Genomic DNA, 22,571 nt, shown 5'->3' with positions numbered 1-22,571 from the left:
GACAGGGATTGGGGAACTGGGATTGAACCCAGTTCCTGGTTGAATCCCCAGCCTGGGATTGAACCCAGGCTCTCGGCAGTGACAGCGGGGAGTCTTAACCACTGGACTGCCGGGGAATTTCCAATCTTTTAATTTTATTTTTTAAGAGAATAGTTGGTACATAAAATGATACACGTAGCATGTGAGTTACAAAACATACTAACAGAAGGAACACCCTTGAACCCACCACCATCCTAAGACAATAGAAAGTTGCCAATAGCTCGAACCTACTTACACCAGCGGTTCTTCGAGCTGGCGGCACGTTGAACACACCTGGGGGGCTTAGACAGCCACTGATTCCCTCGGAGTGCTCCATGGGGTTTGTCTGGAGTCCGGTTTGGGCATCTGGATTTTTCAGAACTCTCCAGATGATTCTCTTGGGAACCCAGGTTTGAGGGCGACTGGCTTATAATTCTCTTCCCTATTATACCCCTCTGATTTTCCCCGACGCTTACCTGCCTCCCTCAGGTAGCCACCATCCTGAATTTGGTGTAGTGAATGGATTCTTTTCCTTAGACGAGCGATGTCCGCGATTGAGCTCCCGCCCACCACGAGGGGGCACCACAGAAAAACACAGACTTCTTTTCTCTCTATGCACGCCGAGTAATCGCGATGCAGGAGGCTTGGCCCTCGCGGCGCTCCATCGCCGGCCCGTTGCCTCGGCAACGAGCGGGGAAAAGGCCGGCGTAAGTGCAGCGCTGTCCGAGAGGGTCGCCGTGGGCCGGCAGGGAATAGTTGGGGCTTGCGGGACCTTGGGCCGGGGCAGTCTTGGGAAACTCCGGCGCGCAGAGAAACGTGAGTCGGGGGTTTAGGCTCGGTCGGGGGCCGGCGTTGGGGTCGGAACCCTCAGAGCTCTGCCGCAGTTGGCTCCGCGCGGCGGGAAGCGCGCCCGCCGTTCCGGGACGCGATCGCGGGCGCCCGGGGCTTCGGCTTCCAGTCCTCACTCGGCTCCCCGCGCGGCCTCGGTCCGACCCTTTCTTCTATAACCGTTTTTGTTGTATGTGGCTGAGAGAGGGATGCGACTTGTTCAGAGAGCCTCCCAGCTTGTTGATGGTTCATCTGGGGCCGGAATCTTCACTTTCCTCAATCCTCGTGCAAAGATTTATCCGCAGGCGGCCTATGGGGCAAAGAAAAATGTTTGTCAGGCCTGCCACAGTCTGAAGACACATCTTGACCTGGCAGCCTCAGGCTAAGCTTGACTCATAGACGCAGATGATTTTCCTCCCGGTTCGGAGGACTCTGAGTTTGTTTATTTGCCAGAAGCTCCTTGAGCACTGTCACAGCCAGGCACTGTGTAGACCCTGCACCTGGGGCAGCTTTTGGACCGGGAGTGGTTGAGGGGAGGTGTCGGAGAGACTGGTTCTGCTTTCGAGTCTCCGGCCGTGTCCCCAGATCGCCCCCTTGACCCGTGCAAATTGGTTCTTCCCTCTGGGTAGTAGTTTCCCCATCTGTAGGAGGAGGGATCTCCCTCCATGCTCATCCAGAACATTACCAGGTGTGACACCTGGAGATGGCAACCCACTCCAGTATCCTTGCCTGGAGAATACCATGGACAGAGGAGCCTGGTGGGCTACAGTCCATGGGGTTGCAAAGAGTGGGACACGAGTTTCATTTCAGCAAGCGACTTTGATTTCACCTCACAGCCAGGGCATGTTGGTGTACTGTACCAACAGGTACTGTCTTGCAGTTTACAGAGCTTGGGCCTCATCCCAGCCTAACATGAATTAGACTCCCAGCTCTTGTTTAAATTTCCTCTGCTTCCTTGCTTTGTGATCTTCAGCAAGTCATTTTACCTCTTTGAACTTGTTTCCTCAGCTGCCAAAAAAACAGGGCGATAGTAACAATGAAAAAGGTCATATAAGTCAAGGGCTTGGCCCACATCCATATGCCTTCAGTTATCCTCTCTGTTACCTTAGGCAGAGCACAGAAACCCCCCGTGTGCTAGTCCAGTGTCTAGTCCAGTGTCGTCAGGACTGGCTCCCTGCCTCTGCACTGCCCTTAATGATGTCAGGCTCACAGCTGGGTGCAGTCCAGGCTTCTTCAGCTAGATGATTTGCGGTCCTGGTAGCAAGTCATTTTTAAAATGCTGATGCCTGGGAGCCTGCACTGAGATTTTTTTTTACTTAATTGGTCTGCCTTAGGGCCCAGGCGATTCCAGGGTGCAGCCCAGGGGTGAGGACCGGGCCTCAAAGGGATGAGGGGCTGCAGCAGGCTCCTGTTCTTAGTGCCCCTAAGAACATGTTCTCCTCAGATGGCACTCCCCACGCTGCCCTCCTCCTGGTGCAGCCGGCGACTCCCAGATCAGCAGGCTGCCCGACAGCGCCGCCGGGAGCAGGAGGCACATCTTCGGCAGCAGTGGGACCAGAACAGCCGCTACTTCCAGGTGTCCGACATCTGCAGCTCCAAACAGGCAGAGTGGAGCTCCAGGGCCTCCTACCAGCGGAGGTAACTGTGCGGTGAGCACCTTCCCTTAGGGCTGGAGGGCCTCCTGCTGCCAGGAGATGTGACTGACTCAAGGACCTGGGGGAGGGTGGCTGGCCGGCATGGATACTCTCATGGAAATGTGATGATTTCCATGGATACTCGCATGGTGATGTCTTTCCAACTGGAAACGGAAAAAAAGGTTATCAGTGAAGTAACACATTTGACTGAAGAAGATAAGATGATGAGACATGTATGTAGAATCCGGAAGTCCCCTGGTAGCCCCATTTCCCCAGGAGAGAACCACCGTGAACTGTCTGGTCCATAGCCTCCTGTACATTTCTTCATCTGTGTTTGTGTGTAAATATAGATACAAGCATACAACCATTTTTATAGAGAGAGATACATACGAAACGACGGAAGTTAAAAGCATGGGCTTTGGAGTCAGACAGACCTAGATAGCAATTCTGACTATGGGCTTTGGAGTCGGACAGATCTAGATAGCAATTCTGACTGTGTCACTTGCTGTATGAATGAGCCTCAGTTTCCTCATCAGTGAAGTAGGGCTCAAACAGAACCTACTTTATAGGATTTATGTCATGACTACTATAAAAACCATCCAGGTTATGTAGTACATGGTAACTACTCAGATAATATTAGCATGTGCATATATATGCCTCTCATACATTTTCTTTCAAGAACAAGATTCTGTTGTGCATAGTGGTTCTATTACCTGGTCTGTTCACTTTGGCTGGAGGACACCTTCCCAGGTCACCACGTTCTGTGTGCCTTAGCCTCTGTCACCCACACAGCCAGCCATGCAGCCCCCGTGCAGCTGGAAGCACTCCTGGCTGATGGTGGCCCCTCTCGCCCAGCATGCATGCCTACCAGCGGGAGAAGATGAAGGAGGAGGGCAGGAAACGTCTGGAGGCCCGACGGCAGAGACTCAGGCAGCTTCTGGTGGAGGAGCAGGACTTGCTGGCCAGGCAACTGGAGGAGCTGAGGCTGAGCATGAACTTGAGGGAAGGGAGAATCCGGGAGCAGCACGGGAACCTGAAGGCAGCCCGAGAGGAGCAAAGGAAGCTGGTAACTTTGCGTAGCTCTTTAGGAGGCTGTGAAGCCCAAGTCCCCAGCCTGTCAGTGAGGCCATGAGGTGTCCCCCTCAGGGGCTATGAGATGGCAGTTCACTGCAGAGCCAGCTGGGAAAAGTGCTGACTCTGAGTCGTTCTTCGTGTGTATTTTCCAGGAGTCATCTTTAGTCTCTTGGGCTCCTTAAATCATTATATCTGAGTCCTTTTTCTTTATTCTAGTTCTCTGGTCCCATGAAAGGCTGGGACTGGTGTATTTTAACTTAACTTCCAAAGTAGTCATGTGTAGTGGTGGTCTCCAAGCTCTGTTTTTAAGCCTGCTGTATATTTTGAAGTAGATCTTTAGCATCTAGGACCCATCTGTAGCATCAAATTTTGGCCCCCTTTTATCACCATTATAAGAGTCACTTGTGGGAACTCCCTGGTGGTCCAGTGGTTAGGACTCCACACTCACTGCTGAGTGCCCAGGTTCAATCCCTGATCGCGAACTAAGATTGGCGTAGCCAAAAAAATGAATCATTTGTCAGCACCTGATTGTGTCTGTTGAGAGTCAGACACCTCCTGAGGCCCGAGGGAGGTCTGAAAGGCAGGAGTGGTGCTGGCTGCCAGTGGAAGAGCTCTTAGGCTCAGCTGACTTCACTGTGGGTTACCTGAAACGTGGATGGATTGCAAAAGCGACGTCAGTCTCCCCTCTTTGTGTTTTCTTGGCAGATTGCTGAACGACTTTTGTATGAACACTGGAAAAAGAACAACCCCAAACTTCGAGAGGTGAACACCAAAGAGATCCTCCCATTGGTTTGCCTAAGTAGATGAAATCACGTTGCTCGCCTTGTTTTTAAATTTGCATCTTGTGCTGGGATGAAAAAGACATCACTCCAGCTGCTTTGGAAAGAGGCTCCACACAGAAGATCTGGTTCATTTGGTTATTTAACATCTACAAGAGGCTGCAAGAGGTTGGGACATCTGATAGGAAGGGGGAAACCCAACAGTGGAGGCTGGGTAGGCAGATGGGGCCACCTGGGACAGCCTTGGGTGGCCTTCCCCTGGAGTCACCTGGGAGCTCCTGCGAGATTCTCAGCAGAGGTGCAGTGGGGCCCTGGCTGCATTTTGGGGAGCAGCAGCAGTGTCGAGGGGGTGGGAAGGGGTGATGTCAATTGAGGGGTTGCGGCTGCAGCCCAGGTGAATGATGGTCAGAACTGGAGTGGCAGGAGAAAGGGGACAGATCCACAAGACTTTGGGGCAAGGAGAGAAGGGTGCACTGTGGCTGGGGTGACATCATTCAGCAGAGATTGGTCTACAGGGAGAGAATCCCGTGACAGAAATCATTAATTTAGTTCAGTTTACAATTTGTGTATACATTTGTATTTAGTCTCTAAGTCGTGTCCGACTCTTTGCGACCCCGTGGACTGTAGCCCATCAGGTTCCTCTGTCTGTGGGATTTCCCAGCAAGAATACTGAAGTGGGTTGCCATTCCCTTCTCCAGGAGGGTCTTCCTGATCCAAGGATCATACCTGGGTGTCCTGCATTGGCAGGCAGATTCTTTACCCTCTGAGCAACTTATTTGGTGGTGTTAATTTATGTGCACGTAACTATATTTAGAAGTTGCCAGTCATAATAGAGTATCTGGCTGCTCTGGTATGCCATGTGGTTACCACTAAACCTCTCCTCGGCCACTTGTAGATTTCAGTGGATCCTCCAAAGTCAGGTACTCAGTTGTTTATTCAGAACATTGAAGTTAGTTGCAAATGTTTATGTTTGTAAGCTGAGAAAAATTTAAAACTTGTATAAACAATTTTCCAAACAAAAGCCTTTGGACATTGTTACGATTCATTTTCTGATCCAAAAGATTCTTTAAACCCAGATCTCTTATTAATAATCCCAAATTTGTTGCATCCATCGATACAGGTGGTGTGTGTTTTCACAGCTGCTCCTTTGCAGAGGGAGGTTTGGGGAGCCAGGCAAAAAGTTGAGTCTGCTCCTCACCCAGGTCTTGCTGCCCTGGGGCCTCACAGGGTTTAGACCCACCACAGTAGCCTTTGAGATTGGATTTCCATTTCAGTGTCAGCTCAGCTCCAAGGGGACTGGGAGAAAAGTTTTTGATACTTTGTTCCAGTTCTTGAGATGGCTTAGAATTGCCTGGTCCTTTGGTTTTCTTACTGACTTGCATTTAGACTATGTATGTTGGGGTCACCATGCACTTCCTTGTAAGACGCCTGGTCACATTCCAGGCCACGGTACAGGGCTCAGCAGTGAACATCCATCCTGTGAACCACTGAGGAAGTTTATATTTTTTGCCTTCTCATCCTCAGATCGAATCGGACCTTCACAAGAGGCATGTGATAAATGCTTGGGAAACGCAGAAAGAGGAAAAAAAACAGGTGTGCTGTGTGTTGGGAGACTCTCTCCAAGTCTTTGAATTTGTTTCTTTTCCATCTCAGTGACTCCAGGCCAGGAATAGACCTTTGCTCGGTTTACTTAACACCTGTTAAAACGGAGTGTTTGTTGCTCTTGCACAGAAAAGAGTCCCAGGTGATCACTCTCGGGGCAGAATAAGACCAGGTGTCCAGGGCTGGGCGATGGTAGACGCAGTGCGCATCCTTAAAGGTGGTTCTGTTGCCAGTAGCCTCTTTGGACATAATTTACATCATAAACTCTCAACCTGGGTTGACAGCAGCACCTCTGGTGATGGAAGTCCACACTTCGTGGCCCCATCGCTTTGCCTCTGGGTTCATTTTGGAAAGTGCTTTGTGGACTTGTGAAAGGGAAGGAACCCGGTGTCCTGAGCCCCTCCTCCGTGCTGGGCACTGTGCTCCCAGCCTCGTCTCTGAGAGCAGCACCACGCCCATGGTTCCCACCGTGAGAGCTGAGCCCAGGCCTCACGGCCGATAAGTGCATAGCCTGCTCAGGTGTAGACGTGTCAGAGTGAAGAACGGGCCCTGTGGCCTGATGACTAGTGGTGAGGTCTTCGCTGGCTCCGTGTTACAGACACTGACCCCCACGTTCCTTTGGCTCCATGCAGCAAGAAGCCGCTGAAGAGGAAAAGGAAAAACGATTTGAAAATGAGTATGAAACGGCCCGCCGGGAAGCGCTGGAACGGATGAAAGCAGAAGAGGAGAGGAGGCAGCTGGAGAGTAAGCTGCAGGCAGAGGTGCTGCGCCAGCAGATGGAAGAGCTGAAGGCGAAGGAGATGGAGGTGAGGGCGTGCCCCGGCCACCAGGGCCTCCTCACTCTCAGCCTCTCATTGTGAGGAAACAGGCATTTTAGAAGCTGCTCCATACGGAGATGGCATCCGGGAGGTGGTTCTAAGAAGGGGAGCCAAGCTGGGTTCTCCTGATGTGCGGTCTCACCAGTGGTTCTTCCACACTCACGCTGTGTGCTGGATTCTTGAACGCTAACCCTCAGGGGATCACACCTGTCCCCGCAGATGTGACTAGAGGCCTGCTGTCTGAGGGCCTCTGAGAACCCGGAGTTCAGTGTGTGCTTGGTAGACCTGACTTAGTCTGATGAGCCAGCCCACAGTTCTCCCTGGCTAGTAGTTTTGGGGTCTTGGGACAAACCATGAGGATCTTTGGTCCAGGAGGCTGTTCCAAGAATCCTGTGCCCAGCAACTCTGAGGGGAGCAGCCCTCCTCCCCCAGGCCTCAGTGATTCGAGAACTGGGTCCTTTGTGCCTGAGCACTAGACTGGCTGCTGGGAATACAGCCAAGGGCTGTGTCAGGTTGGGGAGACAGAGGTTAAGTTGCAGTAAGCGTGGGCAGTGCAGGGTCATGTGGGGCAGGGTTTCATTCTTGTCGGCGGGGTTGGGAAAGACCCAGCCGGGATGACTGAGTAAGCTGGGCCAAAGGACTTAGTGCCTTGGAAGTGGGAGGGGATCCCGGGTACCAGGTGGCCAGGCCGCCCTTGTTGCATCGTGTCTGTTAGAAAGGGAGATGAGGGATGACGAGCCTAACTGGGTTTGCTGTCCGGTAACCACAGGCCACCAAACTGAAGAAGGAGCAGGAGAATCTGTTGAAGCAGCGCTGGGAGCTGGAGAGGCTGGAGGAGGAGAGGAGGCAGATGGCAGCCTTGCGGCAGAAGGCGGAACTGGGGTACGTGTGGGAAGGCCCCCACCCCTCGCCTGCCCATCCCAGGCCAGCGAGCCTCTCACTTTCTCAGGCTTGCCCTGGTAACCCTGAAAGCAGAAGGGATACAGTCTGTAGAAAGTAACAGTCTAACCTCTGCAGAATTCTTTATGATCATAAGCACTAAAGGCAACCCATATCTTGTCATTTCTAGACGCTTCCTGAGACATCAGTATAATGTGAAGCTCAATAGACGCACACAGCAGATCCAAGAGGAACTGGTAAGTCTGAAGTGGCAGTCTGGTGTTGCTTGTACTTTCTTTTGAAAAACTCGTTTTTTGTTGCTTAGTAACGGGTGCGTTCTCATGAGAAAACACCAAGGGTCATCCCCTCTTGACCAGCAGCCCTCGCAATCCCTGCCCCTCCCCAGAGGTGTCTGGGTATACATCTTTCTGGATATACAGTTGACCCCTGAACCACATGGGGTTAGGGGCACTGACCCCCATGGAAATGAAAACCTGTGTACTGTTATTTCTGCCTCAAAAACAAAGGAACTGATAGGAACTGATAAATGACTCACTGAAGGGCAGGAAGCTAAGACAGTTTGGATAGAATCAGGACTCAAACCCCAGTTCTTTTGAGTCTGCATACTGTAATCTCTAGTCAGACACTTCTCCCCCACTTAGTTAATATAAAATCTGTAAAGGGAACTCCACTCAGTACTCTGTAATTACCTATATGGGAAAAGATTTTAAAAAGGAATGGATATATTCCATTATAACTGAATCACCTGGCTGTATACATGAAACTAACACAATATGGTAAATCAACTATATTCCAAGATAAAATTAAAATATTAAAGATCTATAAAATAAAAATATGAGTACTATCCTTATTGACAAAAAACTGTGGTTAGTGGACTCGCCCAGTTCAAACCCATGTTGTTCAGGGGTGAGCCATACACATTCAGGGAAGTGGTGGGTTTGGGGCTTCTTGGTTTCGTTTTTGAATGTACTTGATGTGGCATTGCTCAACCCAGTACCTAACAGTACACCTCAGACCTCAAGACCAGTGTTCTTAAACTGAGCTTGCCCTTTCTGGCTAGCTGTTCAGTGTTTCTGGCAAGTATTTAGACGGGCTCCCTCACTGAGATGGGACAGGAGAGATCGCTCATCCTGGTGGCTGTCCTCTTATGGAACAGCTGCAGGAAGCATTTTGAGCATTTCTGTAGCTTATATCCTCTGCAGTGGAACTGCTTGAAGTTGTGTTCTAGAAAGCTGGGCTGCCAGGTGTGTCCGAGGGCAAGGATGTGCGTGTGGTGCAGAGGGTCTCTCCCGATGGTGGGCAGAGAAAAGCTCCTGGGCGTTGGTGGCCTCTAAAGTGGCCCTGAGCAATCACTTCCCAGAAGACCTGTGATCAGGGAGGGAGGCTGTTACTTGTGGTAACTGCGCTTCCTCGTCTGTCCTCTAAGGAGGCGGACAAGCGCATCCTGCAGGCGCTGTTAGAGGAGGAGGACGAGAACCAGCGTGTGCACCAGGCCCGGCGGGAGCAGGCCCTGGCTGACGTGGCCTGGATGAAGCGGGTCATTGAGGAGCAGCTGGAGCTGGAGAGGGCGCGGGAGGCGGAGCTGCAGATGCTGCTGAGGTGAGAGGTGGCATCCTCAGGTCCCCTTGTGCCGCGGTCCCCACAGGTCAGCAGGTTACCATGAGGGTCGTCTGCTGCTGTTGAAACGCCCGTCCTTGTTCCTCTGTCCATCGTTCGTGAGGAGCACACCTTTGCTAATGGACCTAGCTTGTGGGTGTTTCCCTCGGGTTATGTAAGGTGGAAACCCCTGGGGTTTAAAGTAAGGATCTGTTCATCTGAAATCTTAGAAATTTGAAAGGAAATTGTTATAAATTATGGAGACATTTTTGAATGCATCTTAGGCCTATATAAATGAGTCTTGATCCTAAAACTTCATCTGGTAGAGTGAAGTAATGGAATAACAGTTAACACTTATTGAGCACTTACTGTGTGCCAGATACAGTGCTAAGTGCATTATAGTCCTCCTCCTGTTTAAACGTGACATCCAGGCTGGTGGGCCACAGACAGTCAAGGCCACTCACCTGCCTGGACCACGGTGAGCTAGAGTGACCGCAGGAACACGGCAGCAGAGCTCAGGCACTGGCGTGCCCCTCCTCCTCTCCATTCCCAGTGGTTTCATTCACTTCTGTGTTTAAATGTCCCGGGGGCATGTCATCACCAGTGCTTTTTGTAAGGAGAGGGAGTGTTAAAAAAGAGAATTTAAAAAGTACTTATGACAGTAGTATTTTCTGTGAAGTTACCGTTACCTGTAATCCACTGAAGTTTACCTGGAGGTTGACCCCGCAGAAAGTATGCGTTACCTGGCTCCCTGGAGCCTTGATTGTTCTTTGGTTCTCTTCTGCCACTGGCGGTGGTAAGGAGCCCGCTGTCATCCGCTCTGTGTCTCCCTAGGGAAGAGGCCAAGGAAGTGTGGGAAAAGAGAGAGGCAGAGTGGGCCCGCGAGAGGAGTGCTCGAGACCGGCTGATGAGCGAGGTAATCCCGGGAGGGGCGCAGCTCGGCCGGGCAGGTGTCTGGGGTTGGTGACCATGTGTTGACCCTGCCAAATGCTCAGGGAACAGAGTCCCCTCAGGTTATTTTGTTGTCTTTTATGTCATCATAAAAGTAATATGTTTCCCAGAAAAAAACTTCAGTACAGAAAAGTAAAACCAAAAAGTCACCTAGACCCGTCATCTCCACAGCCACTATTTATTTCCTTCTATGCTTCTGTTTCTATGCATAACATTTTTCCTATGTATTACTTACTATACTGAGCTATTTGTCATTTTAATATGTATCTTTGTAAGTATCATTGTGATGACATATATCACGTGGGTAGACTACACTTTGTTTTTCTGTTCCTTTTGTGGGTCCATTTTTTTCTAATTGGAGCCTTTTAAGAAACACTGCGATGAACACCTGGTGCAGAAACCTTTTTCATATTTAGGAATTTTTTCTTGGGGTGCAACACCAGAAGCGGACTAAAGAACATGACTGTTTCATTTGTCATTTAGAAGTAGTCTGTTATAAGACACACCCCAATTCAAAGGAAATCTTTTGGGGAAGAAAGCCTTTATTCTCCATGTATTGAAAGTCATCTACAGTAGTTTAAAATGGATCTTGTATTCTGTGCATGCCAGCATGCTATATTTCAGAACCTGTGGGAACGTGGGTCCCAGCTGGTGCTCTTTTAGGAATACCAGATATTCTCCAGCATCTTTTGACTTTTTTCCCTCCCATTTAAAACATCCCTCCTTGTTGTGGCCACTTGTCCTGTCCAGAGAGCCTGACTGTCCAGAATGGCAGGTGGTTCCCGAGACTGGACCGTGTTCTGGACGAATCCTCCAGAATCAAGCACAGCAGGTTTCTGTTGCTCTGAGCAGTGAATTCACAGCCACAAGGTTGGCGGGATGACCCCGACTCTACCTCTGGCTGCCTGCGTGGCTTGTGGCTCTTGCTTTTCTGGCACTCGCTGATAAGGAGTGAGTGTCGCCTTGTGGCTGTGCGTCTGTGGGGACGGAGCTCCAGCCCTGCCTGCCGGTCTTGCTGGTGCTTGGCTGTCTCCACACGCACAGGCCACGTGCACCTTGCGTGTGATGGGGGCGTGTGGGAAATACAGCCAGTTGTCTGGGCTGACCCTGCAGCAGGCTTGCCTGGTGCATGTGGGCCTGAGGCCGAGGATTAGGCTGGTGGCTGTGTAGCTGCAGCTGCAGAGTGGTCCACGGTTGGTGGATCACTTTTGAGGCATCTGTTAAAGTCTAACTAAAACCTCCCCTCTTACTTTCTGCTGAGGATAGGTTCTGACAGGAAGACAACAACAGATCCAGGAAAAGATTGAACAAAACCGACGGGCGCAGGAGGAATCCCTGAGACACAGAGAGCAACTTATTCAAGATCTTGAGGAGGCAAGAGAGTTAGCTCGTCGTGAGAAAGAGGAGAGTGAGGAACTGAAATCGGCCAGGAAACAGGAGCTGGAAGCACAGGTGGGGCTGAGCCCTGGGACAAGCGCAAGGGCAGCAGGCCCTGTTGGGGTTGCTGTGCCATCAAGGCACAGGGCTCAGGGGCCCTTGACTTACTTCCACAGCCTGGCCTGGACTTTGTCTAGGAAGCCCACAATCAGGAGCTCAGAGCATCCATTTTTGTTTCCCACTGGAACCTTGACCCTTCTGGTTGTAGGCTCTGGGTCCTCCATCTCCTAGGAAAGCTATGCTTACTGTTCCTGCCCCTCACCTCTTTCCTGGTTGCCTCTGCAAGCACTTGGCTCTCTGGCCCCAAGTCTCTTTTATTCAATTCAGTACCTAATAGTTAACACAAAAGAATCTTCCAAACACGTGGCCACATCCAGAGTGTTTCACAAGGTACATACGACCACACACATAACCTCTCCAGGTCCATGAGTGTCCTTCCCACGAGAGCACTGGTGCTCAGCACTGATGCTCCAGTGAGGGGACCCCAGGCTGTCCCTCGAGATAGGAGGCAGGGTCCTGCCCGTGGCCCATCCAGGGTGACTTTCCTCTTGGTGCCCAGGTGGCAGAGCGGCAGCTGCAGGCATGGGAGGCAGACCAGCAGGAGAAGGAGGAGGAAGAGGAGGCGAGGCGGGAAGAGCAGCTCACGGCCGCCCTGCTGCAGCAGGAGGCGAAGATGATGGCCAAGCAGGGCTATCGGCCCAAGGTAGGGAGCCGCTCAGTCGGCCCTGCCCTCCTGGTCCCCCGTTCATAGCCCCAGGCACAGGGCCACTTCCCAGCACCTTGGACTCTTCCTTGCTCCTCTTTTCGTGTGTTTCCTTTCCTTTCCTGACTGGTAGGGAGCCTGGACACACGGTCTGTTCGATCCTCTGTTGGGCCTCAAATAGACCTTGCAGCAACTTTGCTCTGGCTCCTGCCGCTGCAGCCTGATGACTGAGGTCCCGACTGGTCTGCTGGTGCCTGGCGACCCTGTCTGGGACAAAGAGCAATCTGGGAAGAGGTTTGGGGCGGCTGGTGAGGGGGGAAGGTGCAGTGGGACTGGGTCCTAGCTGTCTGGACAGCAGTGCCCAGCTGAGCGGGGTGACCGGGACCTGGGTCCCTTCCTCTCCTGCCCTCAGCACTATGGTCACCCCCTCCCTGTCGTCTGGTCCTCTCCTTCCTTCTTTGTCTCCCCAAGTACTTGAGTGACCCCTGGTGCAGGACCTCAGGGGAGCACAGAGAAGCGAAGGCCATCACCCGTGCTTTGGAGGAGCTGATGAGTAAAGCACCAGGGAAGTGAGCAAGGGCTCAGCAGGCATGTCACCACTGTCCCTCCTTGGCCAGGGCCACCCTGGCCACCCTGGCACTAACATTCTGCCAGACAGAGGCCGGCCCCTCTGGTCAGAGACTCTGGGAAGCTGATGGAGCAGAGCAGGTCCCACACCTTCTGCAGAATGTCAGTGTCCTAGCCAGCCGGGGCTCTCGAGTGCAAGGAACAGCATTTTCTAAACTTCCTCCACCATGGATCAGTGCGTGTCTCAGATCAGGGACTCACAGGGCCACGTGAAGTGTTATTTAGGGCTGGTACTTAAAAAAAAATCAGAGTGCCTCATTTATGGCTTAGGGTCAAAGACTTTTTAGCTGTAAGTGAAAACAGCCATTTATAAAACGGTGCTTTTAGCTGTTTCTTGAGATTAATTTCTAATGCTCCAGCGACTGCTGACTTAATCAGTCTTGTGTTTTCTCTTTCTTCTCAGCCTTATGGACATCCCAGAATCGCTTGGAACTGACTTCGTTGGTACAGAGAGTGAGGATGGTGAGGTCTCTGATATGCCGCCGCCAGACCATTGTACAGGCTCTGTTCCAGTGTTCGGGTCACTGTAAAATAGTTCCATGAATGTTCAGGTCCACGATTAAATGGAGTGAGGGTCTGGCTGGGCTTTAAGCTGTGATGGCTATACAGGAGGCCCTTTTCTGCCTTTTTTATCTCAGAAAGGGACTTCATAGTCACACGTTGACAGTGCTTTCACAGTCTTGTGATATGTTGATAAATAATGTTAGATTCTAAATCGGTGCTAGGACTTACAAGTTGTCTTCCATGACGGGCTACGGGTTTCCTGTTGTCTCACCCCTAATTGTCAACCTCCAGTGAGGACTCTTAATTACAGATAGGAGACAAGTTTTTCAGTTTTTAAAATTGCCATTTAAATTTGTTCTATTGAAAACAAACTTGTGGGTCTTGGTCTAGTTTATTATTTTCAGGGTTTATTAATTTAGTGGTCCCAAAACGATTTTGTCTTGTTTTCTGGAAGAAAAGAACTATGAACCCCGAGACAGTCTGGGGGCGTCCATGGATGCTTTCTGAAAAGGTGGTGAGAAATGAGTCTTTCCTAGTTTTAGAAGCATTTTGGTAGAATTTGCATAGAGCATTGTTGGGGGTGATGGGTGACCCCAACATGTATGTAACTGAGCCTCAAAAGGTCACCTGGCTGGCTAACGTTTTGGCAGGACACCTTGGGCCTCTAGTGTCTTGGATAGGGCTCAGCCATGTGCAGCCTTTTGAGATTTATGTCCCCAGAGGAAGGGGCACTGAACCTGAAGAAACTAGATCAGACTCAACTGCAGATCAGCCAGAAATGTCTCTTCTCACTGTTCTATCAATGTGACATAGTCCTAGATTAATCTCTATAAATAGCTATAAGTTCCTTGCAGCAATCATCATATTTTTATGACTTGTATTTTTTTTTCATATTTTTCCTCTGAGGTTTCAGTTTTCATTATATTGTGCTCAAGATTCCATATCTCAGTAAATTACAACTAATTACAGGGCTCTGTTCCAGGTTATTAAAAACCAGAGTTTATTAAAAATCCCGAGTCTCAGGGTGGCACTGCCTTTCATTTCTATTGTGCCATAAAAACAAACTGAGCTGCGAACTACATCCTTAGTCTGGTTTTCATTTTCTCGTCTTACATCCCTTTTGACTGTGACCCCGAGCACTGCTTTCATTATGCATGCTCATGTTTGCATTCCTCCTCTCAGATGTTCATGTGAAATAAAGTCCTGGTTGATGGCGCTGCTCCCAAGCTTTTGTCACTGTTGCTTTTAGTAACTGCTGCAAAGTGGGTTGTATAGAATAAGTTTTACTGATTCAGTCCATATCTCTAACGGGTTTGGGTGTTTTCACTTTCTTGTGTCAGTGGTATTGTCTCTGTTCTCATTTCCACTGGAACCTCTTCTAAGTAAAACTGCAGGGAATCACTAGCAGTCATACATTGTCCAAGCTCCGGGATAGAATTCAAAATGGACAGAATGCCTGGTAAATAGGCACTCATGTATTTACTATTTTTTATTTCCTTGAGTTTTTTGTTTGTGAAGCCTGGCAGCAGTCTTATTAGCATTCAAGTTCATTATAGGGGATTCCCTGGCAGTCCAGTGGTTGGGACTCGGCAGTCTCTGTTACACTAGTTCTCTACCCTGATATATTTAAATGATTCCTCTCTGAACTGGGCCTCAGTCTTTGTTTCCAGATTTAGAGCATCCACTGTCTTAACTATTTCTGGTGTAGCACGTACTCTTAGCTCGTAATTATTGATCGTGTATATTGGTTTTATTATTTTAAGCAACTTTTCGTACTTACTGTAAAATTAATGATTTGTAAATCATTCTACAGCAGATTCTCCTGCAAGGTTCAAGTTGTTTAGAACAGATGGTGTTGAAGCCACTACTCACATGTTCTGTATGTGAATGATTTTCACTCTTTTTGCTCACTCAGCACATATATCCTCTCTAGGGAGGATGTGCTGCTAGGCCTGGGGAAGTTACAAAGCTGAACAAGAACAGGGACAGGAATCAAACAAGTGCACGGGTGAGCAGATGTCCCTGGCAGGCACAGAGCCAGCTGTAACTCATGGGGCTGAAGGAACCATTTGTGCAATAAATATATTCAGTGCATCCGTATTTCCTTATGGGTATATTAATATTTACGTTTTTAAAAATCTGCTTTTGGCGTCACTGGGTCTTCATTGCTGCGTCCAGGTTTCTTCTAATTGTGGCAAGCAGGGTCTACCCCCTAGTTGCGGCTCACAGGCTCTGAGAGAGCGTAGGCTCAGTAGCTGTGGCCCACGGTCTCAGCTGTCCCCAATGTGTGATCTTCCCAGACCAGGGATTGGACCTGTGTCTCCTGCACTGCCAGACAATTCTTAACCACTGGGCCACCAGGGAAGTCCCATAATGAATTTCTTTTTTTTTTACAATCTGGGTTTTTAGGTAGTTTTCAGTCTTCATAAAATACAGAGCATCATCATAATGCCTTCAAACACATTAGCATTAGCAGTGCTTGCTGACCGTGATGAAATTTGGCCATGAAGCCACATGGAATTATTTTATTTTAGGGAGTCTGACACCATCGTGTCTTCATTTTAGAGGGTTATTTACTTTCTGACTTAATGTTACAATTACTCAAAAGTGCTAAAAGGTAGGAAAAAACTTTCTTCAAAGGATACAAGCATGTAATTAAAAAATTTTTTTTATTAAGACTTTATACCTTAAGTATTTCATTTTGTGGTGCTAATGTAAATGGTATTATTTATTCATTCTCATTTGGCTTCCAGTTTTTTTCTTTTAAAAACTGGGTTTCTGTGAACATCCTGACACATAATTTCATTTGCATGCATTTAGGATCATCTCTAGCTAGACAGCTGGAAGACCGACCTCTCAGCTTTCCGTGATGATGACGTGAAAGTCTTATGCTGTGATGCTCTCCTTGCAGTGCCGTAGTGGTTTCTTTCTCTCCCTCACTTTATTTTGGTTATTAGCTGATTTAAAAGGCTGCAGTTCCCTTTGTTCGTTTTTTTGCCCCTAAATACCCAGTCCTCCGTTTCTGTACACACTGTGTAGAGAACACTGCCCTGAACATTGAGACAGCTGAGCTGGGTAGTGTCCTCCACTCAAGAGATCAGAACCTGACTTGAACAGCAGTTTCCACATGTCTCAATTTGAAACCAACAGAAGAGAAGAGAAATACTTATGGCAAAAAAACAAGGAATTGGAAACAAAACACAAGCTCGGCCACCCAGGTGTTCAACATTCCTTTAAAGCCCCCAGCACCCACGGTGGGCAGAGACCAGCATCCCTGCCTTCCCGCCCTGATGCTCCCAGACCAGAGGATTGCCTTGGGGCCTGCCGCCCACCTCACCTCTGTCCAGGGTGCAACCATCCCTCACCCTCTCCTGCTTCCAGAAGGTCTGCCGTCCACTATGTTCCTGCAGCCCACATCCTGGAGGCTCCTCTGGACAGTGAGAACCTGTGGCTGAACACAGGCCCTGACCTGCACCACCGCCACCACCAACTGGGCTGTTTCCTCGTCTGCAAAATGGGAGGTCGTTTCCATTGTGACTGTAGGAAATTGCACTTAGCCAGGGACTGCCCACAATAAGCACCTATATATAGGTAATTATGTAGATAATTCAGCCCCTCAGAAAGGAAGGGGGCTGGGCAGGGTAGGGAAATATTGAAAGAGGTCCTGGGAGGGGAGGGCTAGGAGAGGGAAGCAGATAGCAAGGTGTGGGGCAAGAGGGGGCTAACATCTACTCTTAGGCCATAGCAGGGGCTATGTGTGTGTGTGTGCAAATTGCAAGACCAAGTTAGATTTCAAAACTTATCCTGTCTGTAATGCATTGTGGGCTCCTGAGGAAAGCAGGGCCTGGGAGAGAGACGGTCCTTCCAGTTGGTCCTTACAGGAAAAAGGTGAGAGGAGGCTAGGCCGAGTGGGAGGGAATTAATTACCTGGGTTTCTGAAAGGCAGAGGTAGAGAGCTGGCGGGCGGCAGGACACAGGCAATGCTACAAGGACTGGGGAGGAAGAGAGAGGCCTGAGAGGGGACAGACAGAAGGGGGAAGACGAATCCCAAGAAGGGAAGGTGTGGGAAGGGGTGAGGGGGGAAGAGGAGTTTCGGGGAGCAGCTGCACTGGGGTGGGAGATGGGCTGAGAATTCTGGGGAGTGTGGTCAGGAAAACTGCTTGTGAGTAAGGGCCTAGGAGCGGGGGCGGGAGGATGAAGCCCAGCTTCCCCAGACCTCCCCTTGTCCGCAGCGCCCCCTCCGCCAGGGAGCTGCTGTGTGGTGAGCTGCCACATGACCCCAGAAAGCTGTGGAGTCCGTGCCATCTCCATGGCTCTGGCCACGGAGACAGCTCCTGGACAGCCTCTCGGCGCGTCACCCGCAGATGGCCCCCGACCTGTCCCTGTGGTGAGGCCAGTGGCCTCTGTGTAGCCCCATGGCTGGCAGAGCACTGCCCATGGTGCTTGGGAGCCAGTGGACAGTCCTTTCAGTCGGTTATTTCATAGACGCTGCGGGAGTCCTGGCACCTGGGGCTCAAGGGTAAGACACAACTTCTTGGCAAAAGAAGACTGTGCCCCGGTTACTCACTCAGGAGAGGTGACGGCACCTGTGCTTGGCTGGCTTTCGCTGAATTTTAAAAATCTAACGTGAGGAGTAAAGGCCTCACTATCAGATACCTGGAAATGACCCCATGATGCAGTACCTCTTGTAAGAAAGCTGTCTGCTGAGAACAGAGGAGGACAAGGCCATCGACAGAGCTCCCAGGGTGGAAGCACCTGCAGTACTGCCTCCCACGGAAGACGGGTTTCCATGGGGACAACTTCCTCAGAACTTTGACCGAGTATCTGGAAACATCAGCTAATTGATGGCAGACACGGTACCCCAAGGACACTTACATAGCCTGTTTATTGCATAACTAGCAGGCACAAATTCCAAAACGATTTTACAACGCTTACAGGGTTGAACAATAATTACAGGGATACAAATGTACAACGAACAGGAAAAATAAGTACAGAATCATGGGTGACATGGATAGAAGACACTGGGATAAAAGGCATTTCATTTTTCCTATGCAGCATTTTCTTTTGGAAAATCAAGGTGACCTTCAACCAGGACAAGGAAAGAAGGAAGACCCTCTGCATGGGGAGCTCAGGGCGGCTGTGGGGGAAAGACCCGAGCTGGGCTCGCTCGGGTTCTGCAGCTGAAATCGCTGGGGGAGTCGGAGGACAGCTCCTGAGTTGTGCGTTTCCAGTTCCCATCCGTGAAATGCTGTGTTTAGTCTTTGGGTCCGAGTCGTTGTTCTTTGGCAAATAAGAACTATTTGTGTTCCGAAGCAGAGGAGGACTTCAGCGGGAGGCGCTCAGGTGGAGCTGCCTCCCGGTCGCTTTCCTACCTGTGTCCTCCCAGCTCCTTAGGGCATCTGAGGGGGCAGGGATTTGAGAATCAAGGGGAAGAGGATGACATGACAGAGCTCAGACGTCAGTGTAAGGCCCGGGAACCCCTGTGCAAAAGGTGGTGAACGGCTGCTGAGACGAGGTGAGAATGTCCACAGGCCCTGTGGGTCTCCGACCCTGGCCTCAAGGAAACACGCAGCGGGCTGGAGGAGAAGGGTCCCCCTCAGCCCTCCTGTCGCTGGGTGTCACTCCACCTGGGAGCATCCCTTCCCAAGTGCTGGCACTGTGGGTCAGCAGGGCGAACTCCTGTGGTGTGCTCACGGCTGGGCATGCTTTGCTGGTCCCCATGTTCCTTGACTTTCTCCAGGGGCACAAAATGACATCCCCCACTCCACGTCCTGAGTGTGCCCGTGAAGACGCTGCTTTACCCACTGCAGCAACTCATCATCCAGAAGGCTGTCCTCCCGACAGAGGCGGCCAAGGGCACCGACCCAAGGCTGCGCTGGGCCTTGCCCAAGGAGCCTGTGTTGGCCGGGAAGAAGAGCAGGTGCTCGCCAGGAAGAAGAGGGACAGCCTGTCCGTGCAGCGTGCAGAGATGGTTCTCAGACGGTGCCTGAAGTGGAGGTAGAAGACCTCCTTTGAGAAGACGCCCCTCAGCATCTGACAAGAGCGTGGCACTTAGGTTTGTGCAGACAAATCTTGGAGACGTGGACCCTTTCCCCGCACTACTCAGCAGAGCAAAAGCCGGCGAAAGCACCCAGCACAGTGACTTAGTAACCAAATACCATCACCGTACTCCTTCTGACAGCATTCAGTCAGGCTACAAAGGTGTTTGTGATTCAAACAGTTCTGTGAAAATACAGGCTTACCGAGCATGTTTTGGGGCAACTGTGATGATTTTGACTTTTCCATGTGTGTGAACGAGCGCTACGGGACAGAACAGATGGCGAAACAAGGACCAACAGCAACTTTAACAGAGGGTGCGGCAGCCCCACAAAAGGTGATAAGGCTCAGAGGCTAAACCCCGGGAGGCCAGGGAAGCCAGGCCTCGCAATCCACAGCAGAGCCGGGAACCAGCAGCCTCCAGGCCGCAGCATGCCCACACGCGTGCTGTGAACACGTTTAGACGAGTCACTGACGATTACAGATGGAGAGATGGCACAGAAACATCTGAGGTCTTCTGACAAGTCAAAAGCTTCAGCAGCTCCAGGCCCGTTTTATTTACACGGCAGCCTGAGTGGAGCTGGGCAGCTGCTGTCCCCACTGACATGCCGTGGGCTCCTTGCTGTCCCTCCCTGGCACCTGGCTCGCTTCATTCATTGTCACTACTGCCTGGCCCCGCTGGTTGAGGTCAGGGTCTGAGCCACGCCCACACAAAACAGTGGCCACGAGCAGGAAGGAATACACTTTAAGCTTCCAGAACGACCCAGCTCTTCTTAGAAGGCAACCTCAGGGCATCCCAGACCTTACACCTGCAGGCTTTTGTAGCCTTGGGATAGCGCACGGTCACCTAGAGCGCTCTGCAGGGAATTCCTGAAATGTGATGTCTGATGCTGAAGTACCAGCGAGGAGGCGCCAGAGGAGAAGCGAATCCCGGTGACTGTACGCATCTTACCTTACCTGAAGTCCTTAAAGGTGGTGAGACGTGCGGGGCTGGTCGTGTGAGAAGGCTTTAAGCGGCTAAAGGAGTGAGGGGAGTAGGCCATTTCTCTCGTCACAGTTTACGGCAGTGCTATCTGAAGGGTGGGACGAAATTAGCTATGGCTCGTGGGGCTGGGGGTCCTCAGCCTGTGCGTGACAACGTGGCCAAGGCACACAGGACACGGAGGGCGAGTGCTTATCGCTATGCGGACTTAGGGGTGACAGTAAAACAGAAACGGACAGAAGACAAGACAGAAAAATTAGCTGAGAGAACACCGAGTGTGGCAGGACGGGTAAACAGAGCACTTCATTGTTCCCTCCCGAGAGAGACTGCTACGCTAGTTTTAGAAAGCGGCAAAGTCCTTTCTCTACACGCCTGCTTGGAGATACCCCAAACTTAAAGAGGTTCTGCAGTAGAGCCTGGAAAACTTGCTTATTGCACAATGCTTGACAGGGATCAGACAACTCTCTCCAGAGAATGTTTCACTAAGAACCTCACTTATAGTTTTAGCCACAGGCAAGGAGTCTGAAGGGATGGAGAAGGTCTAACAAACTTTAAACAACAAAGCTCTGCTTTCGGGTGTCTATGATCGTTAACTCGACGGTCACGGACAGCACAACAGAACGTCAGAAGGTAAACTGGCAGACAGGCACAAAATAAGGCAAGTGGGTTAAATTAATAGTTGAAAATTTGTTAGAAAACATGCAAAAATAATACTGAGTTTTCTTTTTAAAAAGTTTTAAACTTTCATTAAATGTTTGTGTCTGCAAAAATCGCAAGAGTTCCATGTCTAAAGTGGAAACCGGACTTGGAAAAGCTTAGAAAACAGAAGGGCCAGCCCTGCCGTTCAGTTGTTGTTCTCTTTGGTGGTGATGGTGACCAGCTGCTTGGCGGCCTTGGCGATGTCGTAGGCACACTGGATGACCTGCTGCGTGACCAGCTGGATGTCCGTGGGCGGGCCCGGGTCCCCCGGGAGGGTCTTCTTGCATTCTGACTGCAGTCGGTAGGCACTGGACGTCAGTAAGCGGAGGGAGGTCCTCACCATGTCGGACTTGGGTTTCTAAACAGAAAAACAGGCGTTCGCCATGGACTGCAGGGCGGACACCTCCGAGAACAGGGACTAGCATTCCTCGGAAGACAACTCAAACTATTCCGCAGTTGTGTCCTGCATGTTTTTACTGGGGATGTGTGAAAGACCACAAGTTTGGCAACCCGCAGTGTAGGGGATTCTGGGGGCTCTGACTCAAAGTTCAGAGTGCACGCAGTATATTTAGCAGTATGCATTTACTAGTGCTATTCTGAAGCAGCATTCGAAAAATTATTTACACAGGTGAAATATTCCAGATAAAGTTTTTTTTTCTATTAATGCTTTGCCTTGCAGCATTTGGCTCATACATTCTTGTCTTATTAAACCCAAACCAATAGCTCTATATGGCTGTTTGCATATTTAAAACTCTCTGTGCTACAAAAAAAGATGAATATAATGTAAAGGTCATCAAGAAATTTCTTGGAGCTCATTGAAAAGAATCCAAACCAAGTTAGCAGGGAGTGACTTACTTTGGGGAATAACGCTGCCATTTCTGTAACAGCCACATGTATCCTCTCTGAGCAGGGAATATAACTGCAAGAATATTGAAAAGGTTATTCAAAGACAGCAAAAATAATTCAGAGACAGAGAACACTCCCGTAATAAAGGGGCTGAGGCCACAGCCAGCCTGCTGTGGATCCCACACCAACACAAGGCACTCGGGGATAAAGCCGGGGCCCCCATCCTTCAAAGTTGATTCCATTATATAAAACCAGCCTCCAGGTATGAATGCAGGCGACGTACATAACAGCCTGGTGGAACCACAGAACACTGAGATCACAACATACACTGAATGGATTTGTACATCTTAAAAAAAAAAAAAAAAACTTCCCAGATTGTACCAAGCACCATATTGCGATCTTTGAAGCCAGGAAACAGCCCCAGGACACACATTTATATTCTTGACAACCATCAAAGAAAGAAACATAACGTAAGCATGTTTTTTTGGTCATTTGCAATACGAGCGGGGCACTTCCGAGCTGGGTGAGATGGGAAGT

The 22,571-nt window shown here is 50.1% G+C and overlaps 2 protein-coding genes across 15 annotated transcripts in view; one reads left to right on the top strand and one right to left on the bottom strand.

Annotated features, from left to right (window-relative positions):
• The first annotated feature begins 651 nt into the window (after window positions 1–651).
• On the top strand, window positions 652–15,614 carry TCHP (trichoplein keratin filament binding). Of its 4 annotated transcripts, XM_061385086.1 has the most exons (14): window positions 751–834; window positions 2,181–2,211; window positions 2,291–2,484; window positions 3,336–3,546; window positions 4,260–4,316; window positions 5,858–5,926; window positions 6,568–6,741; window positions 7,523–7,635; window positions 7,823–7,889; window positions 9,080–9,252; window positions 10,084–10,165; window positions 11,467–11,652; window positions 12,197–12,340; window positions 13,371–15,614. In XM_061385086.1, the coding sequence occupies exons 3-14, from the start codon at window positions 2,291–2,293 to the stop codon at window positions 13,401–13,403; spliced, it is 1,503 nt and encodes a 500-aa protein (XP_061241070.1). In that variant the 5' UTR covers window positions 751–834; window positions 2,181–2,211; the 3' UTR covers window positions 13,404–15,614. The 4 variants fall into 4 exon arrangements, with proteins under 4 accessions (XP_061241069.1, XP_061241067.1, XP_061241070.1 ...); XM_061385085.1 differs by lacking the exons at window positions 751–834; window positions 2,181–2,211 and adding an exon at window positions 652–725; XM_061385083.1 differs by lacking the exon at window positions 2,181–2,211 and having other exon boundaries at window positions 745–834.
• A 2,723-nt stretch (window positions 15,615–18,337) lies between these two features.
• Window positions 18,338–22,571, bottom strand: part of GIT2 (GIT ArfGAP 2) — a 42,679-nt gene continuing 38,445 nt past the window's right edge. For 10 of the 11 annotated variants that reach the window (XM_061385068.1, XM_061385070.1, XM_061385072.1 and 7 more), the window contains 2 exons: window positions 22,044–22,107; window positions 18,338–21,546 (listed from right to left, as the gene is read on the bottom strand). In XM_061385068.1, coding sequence (XP_061241052.1) covers window positions 21,334–21,546; window positions 22,044–22,107 — 277 coding nt within the window. In that variant the 3' untranslated portion in view covers window positions 18,338–21,333. The remainder of the gene's footprint in view (window positions 21,547–22,043; window positions 22,108–22,571) is intronic. The other variant, XR_009730426.1, reaches the window with a different exon arrangement.

Source organism: Bos javanicus, chromosome 17 (assembly GCF_032452875.1).
Source record: "Bos javanicus breed banteng chromosome 17, ARS-OSU_banteng_1.0, whole genome shotgun sequence".
NCBI classification, from domain to species: Eukaryota; Metazoa; Chordata; class Mammalia; order Artiodactyla; family Bovidae; genus Bos; species Bos javanicus.
This window is presented reverse-complemented; position numbering and strand designations above follow the sequence as displayed.

What these genes read in the sequence shown, in the direction of transcription:
- TCHP (XM_061385082.1), top strand. Translation starts at nt 2,278, where the DNA reads ATGTTCTCCTCAGATGGCACTCCCCACGCTGCCCTCCTCCTGGTGCAG. An exon ending in CCAGCGGAGGTAACTGTGCG is followed by an intron (nt 2,496 to 3,335) that starts GTGAGCACCTTC and finishes CCTCTCGCCCAG; the next exon opens with CATGCATGCCTACCAGCGGG. An exon ending in AGCAGGGCTATCGGCCCAAG is followed by an intron (nt 12,341 to 13,370) that starts GTAGGGAGCCGC and finishes CTTTCTTCTCAG; the next exon opens with CCTTATGGACATCCCAGAAT.